At 31.1% G+C, this 8432-nt stretch overlaps 2 protein-coding genes across 2 annotated transcripts in view; both read left to right on the top strand.

Moving 5' to 3' along the window:
* The first annotated feature begins 252 nt into the window (after positions 1-252).
* On the top strand, positions 253-3405 carry LOC108572039 (DNA replication licensing factor Mcm6-like). Its single transcript, XM_017934220.1, is given in 11 exon segments — positions 253-344; positions 441-584; positions 688-952; positions 1026-1228; positions 1303-1504; positions 1588-2118; positions 2193-2498; positions 2566-2899; positions 2985-3105; positions 3107-3200; positions 3292-3405. Coding segments are annotated over 11 exon segments (2406 nt in total).
* Positions 3406-4011: 606 nt separating this feature from the next.
* The window catches only part of LOC108572058 (urea transporter 2-like), an 8357-nt gene continuing 3936 nt past the window's right edge, over positions 4012-8432 (top strand). Inside the window, exons 1-6 of the mRNA XM_017934245.1 lie at positions 4012-4050; positions 4247-4369; positions 5351-5470; positions 5812-5963; positions 6499-6646; positions 7705-7788. Coding sequence (XP_017789734.1) covers positions 4012-4050; positions 4247-4369; positions 5351-5470; positions 5812-5963; positions 6499-6646; positions 7705-7788 — 666 coding nt within the window. The remainder of the gene's footprint in view (positions 4051-4246; positions 4370-5350; positions 5471-5811; positions 5964-6498; positions 6647-7704; positions 7789-8432) is intronic.

The following is an 8432-nucleotide window of genomic DNA, read 5'->3' as shown; positions in this document are numbered from 1 at the left end:
TCCTAATATTGACAGTACAATAAAGAATTAAAAGTAATACAGTATTCTTTATAAATTAACATATTCCGAAAATACTACGCAAAGTATAACATTTAATTTAACGTTTCATTAAAACATCGATAAAGTGTAAACTTTGAAAACACGCTTAAACTTAATTCCCGCCAAATTATTCTAGCGCGTTATTTCATTGTTGATAATTAGTTTGTTACAATTCTGTACACACAAAGTGATTGTTTTTAATTATTTTAAAAGATGGATGTTGCTAATGCACAAAATAGTCGAACACGTGTACCTGATGAAATTGGAATTAAATGTCAAAAACTATTTCAGGACTTCTTGGAAGAGTAAATATTTCAATTTATTACAAAATAATTATAGTTACAATTTTCATTTTTTTTTTTCAGAGTTTTAAATTGATTATATTTGTTTTTGTTATTAAGATTTAAAGAAGATGGAATTGTTAAGTATCTTGAACTAGCTAAAGAACTGGTAAGTCCAGAACACAGTACATTAGAAGTTGTTTTTGACGATGTGGATGAATACAATCAAGTACTTTCTACAACTATTGTTGAGGAGTATTACAGGTAAATTTGTGGAATATTATTCCTTTATAATATGTAAAAAATAGTTATTGTTTTAAAGTTAATTCTGCCTTTTATGTTTGTTTAATGACCTATATTTTTTTAGAGTTTATCCATACCTATGTCAAGCAGTTTGTAATTTTGTGAAAGATGAAACAGATTTAAGAAAAGAAAAAGAATGTTATGTGAGTTTTGTCGAAGTACCGACCAGACAAAAATTAAGAGAATTAAATGCTGCAAAATTTGGTACACTGATACGTATATCTGGACAAGTAATACGAACACATCCTGTTCATCCAGAATTGGTGTTAGGAACATTTATCTGTATGGATTGTAATACTGTCATAAAAAATGTGGAACAGCAGTTTAAAGTATAGTATAGATATTTTCATTGATGTGAATGTATTTATTACAGAATTATTATAGTTATATAATTATTTATAGTTCACAAATCCAACAATTTGTCATAATCCAGTATGCAATAACAGAAGGCGTTTCATGCTTGATGTGGATAATTCTGTATTTGTGGATTTCCAAAAAATTAGGGTACAGGAAACACAAGCAGAACTTCCTAGGGGCTGTATTCCTCGTTCACTGGAAATAATCTTACGAGCTGAAGCAGTTGAAACTATTCAAGCTGGTGATAGGTACCTTATTAAAAGAAATTATGTAATATGATGCATTTTTTGAAATTTTGATAAATTTTCTTCGTATTTTTTAGATACGATTTTACAGGAACTTTAATAGTAGTTCCAGATGTAGGGGTTCTTTCAGCTCCTGGTGCAAAATTTGATTTAAAAGCAAAGCGTTCGAAACCTACAGAACAAGGAGAAGGTGTAACAGGATTGAAAGCTTTAGGATTGCGTGAATTAACATACAAAACTGCATTTCTGGCATGCAGTGTTACTCCAACAAGCTTCAGAGTATGATAAATTATTAGTTATTCTGATTACTCAAACTAAGTACTCAAGCATATGTTTATTTTATGCATTTAATGTTTATATAGTTTGGTGGCACTGAAACAAATATGGAAGAAATTTCTCAAGAAATGATGAAAAAACGAATGACAGAAGCGGAATGGAACCGTATATATGAAATGAGTCGTGATAAAAATTTATATCAGAATCTTGTTAACAGTTTATTTTCTGCAATACACGGTAATGATGAAGTAAAAAAGGGGGTTACTTTAATGATGTTTGGTGGTGTTGGAAAAACAACATTGGAGGGTACTTCTTTAAGGGGGGATATAAATTGTTGTATTGTTGGTGATCCTAGTACAGCAAAATCTCAATTACTAAAATGTGTTAGTGAAATTACACCAAGAGCAATTTATACATCGGGAAAAGCATCTTCTGCAGCTGGTTTAACTGCTGCTGTAGTAAGAGATGAAGAATCGCCCGATTTTGTTATTGAAGCTGGTGCTTTAATGCTTGCTGATCAAGGTATTTGTTGTATCGATGAATTTGACAAAATGGATCCCAGAGATCAAGTTGCTATACACGAAGCTATGGAACAGCAAACAATTTCAATAGCCAAGGTTTTTTAACATGGAACGATATTTAACAATACATTTTTATTTTACGTATTATTATTAAAAAATTATACTTTCAGGCTGGCGTAAGAGCAACTCTAAACGCTCGAACATCAATATTAGCGGCGGCAAATCCAATTGGTGGGCGGTACGATAGGAAAAAATCTTTACAACAGAACGTTCACTTAACAGCTCCTATTATGTCCAGATTTGATTTATTTTTTATCATAGTTGACGAATGTAACGAAATTATTGATAATGCGATCGCTAAAAGAATTATTGATTTACATTGTGACAATGTGCAAGACTTTGAAGCAGTATACACACAGACAGAGATTGTTAGATATATTAATTTTGCCAAACATTTTAAACCAATACTAAGTCAGGTATTATTATATTTTTTTTAAATATAAGTCAATTGAATTAATTAAATTGATTCATCAAGTTTTACAGGAAGCATCAGAGTTTCTAGTTGATAGTTATACTACACTAAGACAAAGAACTGGCAGTGGTTCTGGCAAGTGGAGAGTTACCGTTAGGCAACTAGAAAGTCTCATCAGATTATCAGAAGCTATGGCTAAATTAGAATGTTCAGATGAAGTCACTGTAAAGCATGTTAAAGAAGCGAAACGTTTGCTAAGCAAAAGTATTGTTACTGTGGAACAGCCGGATATAGATTTAGAAGAAGCTGAAGATGCTAATATGGATATCGATATGGATGAAGCTCCGCCGCTCATGGCTGCTCTCAATGCTTTGGATACTGATAAAGAAGGAGAGACTTCTACTTGTAAATTATTTTTTCTATTTATGTATAGTTAATTTCTTATATTAAATAAAATTATCCTTGTACTTTTCTTTTTTGTATATTATAGCTGCAGAAACGCAAGAAGTACACAAAAAGAAACTAACAATGTCCTTCGAAGAATACAAGAATTTATCGAATATGTTGGTGTTGTATATGAGAAAAGAAGAAATTCGCGCGGAAACTGAGGGTACGGGAATTTTACTTATAATACTTTTATTCAGAAGAAGAACTGTTGGAAAGAAAAAATTTTATTGAAAAGATTATCGATAGATTGACATATCACGTAAGTATTAAAATAGTTGCTTAAAATTATTTAAACTTTATTATTAATAATTCAATGTAATTGTGTGCGACATTTTTAAATCGCGTTCCAGGATCAAATCATCATACCTTTAAGTACAAGGGATCTGAAAAGCAAAGATAAAGTAGACAAAGAAGATGATGATCCTTTGCTTGTTGTGCATCCTAATTACATTGTTGACGTCTAAATTTTTATAATTGAATATGAACGTTAATAAATTAATTTATCACAGCTATTGTAATTAATTTTTTCACGCGAACATTAATTTTTGTAATTATTTTTTTTACGTAATAAAGTCAAACGTTACCTTTGTGTGCTGTATAAAATTATTTTCTTTACAATTTTGTAATTTGTTTTAAAATATATATTTGTATTACCGGACAGTGTGTATTTGTTTTATTTACTCTTTCATCACTGCTAGAAGTGCTAAATTGTAACAGTTTAACATTCCTTTAGCAACATACACGTTAATAAATGCGTGTCTTGTGTTAAGTATGTTGTACTTCAGTGAATTAACATTCGCTGAAAGTAAAAATAGATGAAATAAACATTTTGAAGTGAGTAAATTAGTTCCAAGCACTTGAAAGTAATAGAAAATAATTAACATTTGACCATTATTTTATACTTAATTGTAATTATGCATATTAATATTATTGTTGTAAGAATGAAATCTTGATAAAGTGGAATATGTGGCTCTTTATCAGTAATTTGAGTTATAAAAGATAGGAGAATTTGAACAGTGTGTACAAGAATTTGCTTCTAACAAGAAACTGTAGTTTTATGTGATTCTTCAATGGCCATGACAGAACGTTTAAAAAAGTCAACGGGCAACGTAAGTATTTGAAATTAATTTAAGAAATATAAATATTAGACATCATTCATGTCTAATAAAAATCGAGCACTCTGCTTGTAAAGGATTTTAAGGAAAATTTTACTAAATAAGATAAAACTGATCTACATACCACGAATTTCTAAAATTAATCTTCTTTATATTTAAAATATATCTACAAATATAGTGTATAACGCAGGGTTATTCACGCCCAGTTTTTACTGGAAATTTTGCCATTTTGCAAGATTTTTTACTGGAAAAAGAAAACATCTTCTGGAGTGTAGTACGATTATTCGATTTTTTACTACGAGGTTTCAGTCAAGTAAGTTATTAAATATATTTGATTATTTATTACGATTATTACCCATTACTGAAATATTCATTTTATAATTATCTCTGTTTAATTCTCTCCATGAAAATCAAAACAGAATTTACTTACTGATATGTTATTGGAAAAATTTGAACCGACTCCCTCTATATACAGGGTGTTAAAAAAAGGTTACCTATTTTGGGGGCGTATAATATTCACAAACTGAAGTAAAAAATTCTTATTAAAAAACGTCGAAAAATCCATATCATCGGTCATGAAAGTAATTTACTATTTGAGTAACACAACCGGTTTTCTTGTATCGTTCAACATATATGGCTGGAAGATTAATTTTATCTCAGCACAGTCTTTTCGCTATTTACAAAAGATGATTCAAATGTCCTTCGGCTATTTCCATACACGTTTAGCACGTGTGTTTTAAAGAGCTGTTACTTTGTCGAAAATGCCTTTCTTTTCTCGAGTAAAATTACAGTAACTTTTTATTTGCTATTGCAGTGTGCAAATATCATTTACCGATGCAGAATAGTAATGCATTGATTAGAAACTTCTAATACGCTGTAGATGGCACCAAATGGTCCTTAAATCGAATTCCTCGAGTAAAACATGCGAACGAATTGCGTTATCAAAACGAAAAATCACCTATTTTTTTCGACAATATAGATTTTTCAATTTACGTTTGTTAAATATATTTATTTAATTTAACGAATCGTAAACTTTTCCTAATATTCTGTAAATTGTATCACACCAAGATGTTACATGTTATTAACAGTAGGTACATTTACGAAAAAATTTAACTTATTAATTAATGTATAGTGTAAAAATTAAATGTTCAAATAATAAAAAAGTTTTCAATCAAATACAAAAGTAGAACACAGAGATAATTGCTAATTTTCCACGATCACCCTTAGAATCTTAAAATCTACAAACGTAATAGCTGATGGGAAAAAATATTCACATGGTTGTATAAATTTACAGGTAGTACTTGTAAATAATCCACTTAGCGGGCTACTGATAGTGATTTCTTTAGGTTGTACCGCACCCAGTACATTATTCTTCTCAGCAATTACTGGTTTTTTAGGACTTTTAATATCAGTGGTACGTTATTACTTTCATTGTTTGAAAATTTATACTTTGCAACTTTTTCTCACTTTTCTCACATGTGAACGTTCATTTTTTATTACTTTATTACTTTAAGTATTTCTAAGAACCTTCATTTTGGATAAAATCTGAGTAGGTAAATTTTTATGTTAGAACTGTTCTACTTTTTCATTTTACATCAATACCTATAGATGATAAATAAAAATTTTTCGATAAGATAATTAAAATAAATTTTGAAACGACAAGTGAATAAATTCCATTCAATTTTTCTTTTTCTTTTCCTTCTTTCATTAGATAATAACGCGTTAATTTAAAAAAAGCACACTTTTCGTTTACAGTTGATACGAGATGTACAGGAAAATATTATAAATGGATTAACAGTGTTTAATCCACTGTTAATTGGCGCGGTATCGTGTATGCTAATACCAAAGTTCTACGGACCTTTCGACGCTTTCAGTATATTGTTAATGATTCTAGGAACAATAATCAGGTCAGTTTGAATAAATAAGTAAATACGTTCGTATAGAAATTTCACTTTTATCGTGAACTGCTTCACATACTTCTTGCAGTAATCATTCTAAATTGGGACTAATTTGATCGTATCTTATATTTTCAATGTTTATTAACTATCAACAGAGATTTTATTTAAAACAGTTTGAAATTGTTCAAACTACATTTGTACTTATAACGAATTCTATCAATTTCTTTAATTTTCAATAATTTCATTAATTATCATTAAAAACTCAGAAGCCAAAATGATCAACTCCACTTTTTGAAATTCTTCCAATTTTAGTATCATGCCTGGTGCTTAACTTTTCATAAATAAAGAAAATTTAGTAAACTCAATTTGATGGAGTTAGTCACTTTGGTTTCTGAATGGCTCACTTAAAGGTGTATAGGAATAAATTTAGTTGCAAACTATCAATTGTTAGATATAGGAAATTGTGTAAAATTCTTCTGAAAATTGTGTAACATATTTTTGCAAATGCTTGAAAATTTTTATAATTCACGTTTAATATTTACAGCGTTTATCTGGCACGGTCTATGAGAAACATTATGTCACTGTACATAGCGTGGCCGTTTAATCTGACTCAATTTGCGTTGCTCTTTGTGCTTTACACTCAGGACAATGGACTTAACACATTGGAGGAATTGCGACCAATTATCAGAATGGTAATCAAATTTCTTACGAGAATTGAAATCATTCAGTATCACTTGCTTTCGATATTTCTCAAATTCTCCATATAAATTTAACATCATCCTGTCGTAAGCAGAAGATTTACTCCTATTTGCCCTCTGAATTCTTCTTAAACTTTTCTGAAAGATACACAATTAAAAGGAAAAGAGTACGCGTAGAAAAAGAAGTTCTGGCAATATTCTAGCGAAAATAGTTTTATGTTACTGCTTACTCTGAATTTTCATCCAACCGTGAACGTCAATGGTCGAACTAGCCTAGTTTTGAGCATAGGGTTATATGCACTCGGCAAAGATATCGCAGTCGTATACGTATATGTATACAGGATGTCCGATAAATCACAGTGCAACCGACAAAGGGTAAATAAAGAGTAGGTGAAAAGTAAATAAAATAATAAGTAAAAAATGTGGAATAAAATTTTTCGATTGCTTGCCTAGTTTCTGAGAAGAATTTCGAATATGAAAGTACCACCGATTAATTACGGTGAGATTTTAGTTCAAATTATGCTAGGTAATATTATTATTTAATTCTTGTATTGTAATGAAAAAAATCGGTAAACTTTGTGAATCATAGTAGAACGATATGTGCGAATGAAGAATGCTCAAAATGGAAGGATCCAACGGATGACTAGGTTTAAGTACTGTGCTGCAAGTAGGATGTGCACCAGGATCATTCTTAAGAGCACACATCGACAAATTGCATAGTATTTATTACTGAAAGTAATTGATTAATGCTATTGTTTAAAATAAATGATCAAAATTACCAATTAAGTATCGCACTGAATTCGTTTAATTGAAATTTCTAGCATTAATAATTTCACGTTTATGGTGATTTTCCTGAAAAAGTAAGCAAGCAATGAAAAAAATTAATTTTATATATTTCACTTATTTTTGTTGTAAGGATTCTTCTCCTTGTCGGTTGCACCACGATTTATAGGACACCCTGTATGCACGGTGTACATATACGACGTACACTATATGTGTCACAAGTGTATATACGATCAGTTGTTTATACAGTACTTTCTCATTGTTTCCAGGACAATGCAACAAGTGATGCGACGACAAGCGATGTCAGTTTCATCGGGGGAAATATCACAAGGGACCACATTGATTGGGGAATGGTAAAGTTTGCACGTGCGCTGTTTTTCACAATTCGATCACGTGCCACTGCGTTAGAAAAATATTTCACATTTTCATCCATTATAAACTGTTTCCTGCAATTTCAAGCTTTCCAATGCTAATCGACGCCATTTTGTCGTGTTAAATAACGAAAAAATTTTTACCAAACGCTAGGACAAATTTGGATCGATTTAGGCAAATTACAGCGTTGTTAAAAAGACGAGTTCCTCAGGTGTTCGCTTCTTCTTTCAATCGTCCATTTTACTCTCAGCGTACCTACGTTGCCATGGAAACCGCAGGACGCTAAAGGAGTAGTTACGGCAGACTCGCGTCACCGCCATTATTGAATACACAATGAAGGAAACACTTTGGAGCGAGCATGAGTAAATTAAGTTTCGGAGCTTAGGCTCCTTCCCGAGCCATCATCGGGCTCCATCTCATTACCACGGTACATAAACCACGCCGACTATACAATACGACGAGTGCAGATCCTACTTTGGGTTTTCTCGAACACGCTTCCGCTACAACGAGCTTAAGTTCCAAATGCGAATGTTTCGTTGAATGTTTCATGTTTGTAAATTGTCTTTCGTGGAATTATTCGATTCCAGAGGGTGTCTGTAATGATTGATAGAACTCCTTTACGGCA

Source organism: Habropoda laboriosa, unplaced genomic scaffold (genome assembly GCF_001263275.1).
Source record: "Habropoda laboriosa isolate 0110345459 unplaced genomic scaffold, ASM126327v1 scaffold67, whole genome shotgun sequence".
In the NCBI taxonomy this organism is placed as follows: domain Eukaryota; kingdom Metazoa; phylum Arthropoda; class Insecta; order Hymenoptera; family Apidae; genus Habropoda; species Habropoda laboriosa.
The sequence above is the reverse complement of the archived record's forward strand: the minus strand, read 5'-3'. Positions and strand labels throughout refer to the sequence as shown.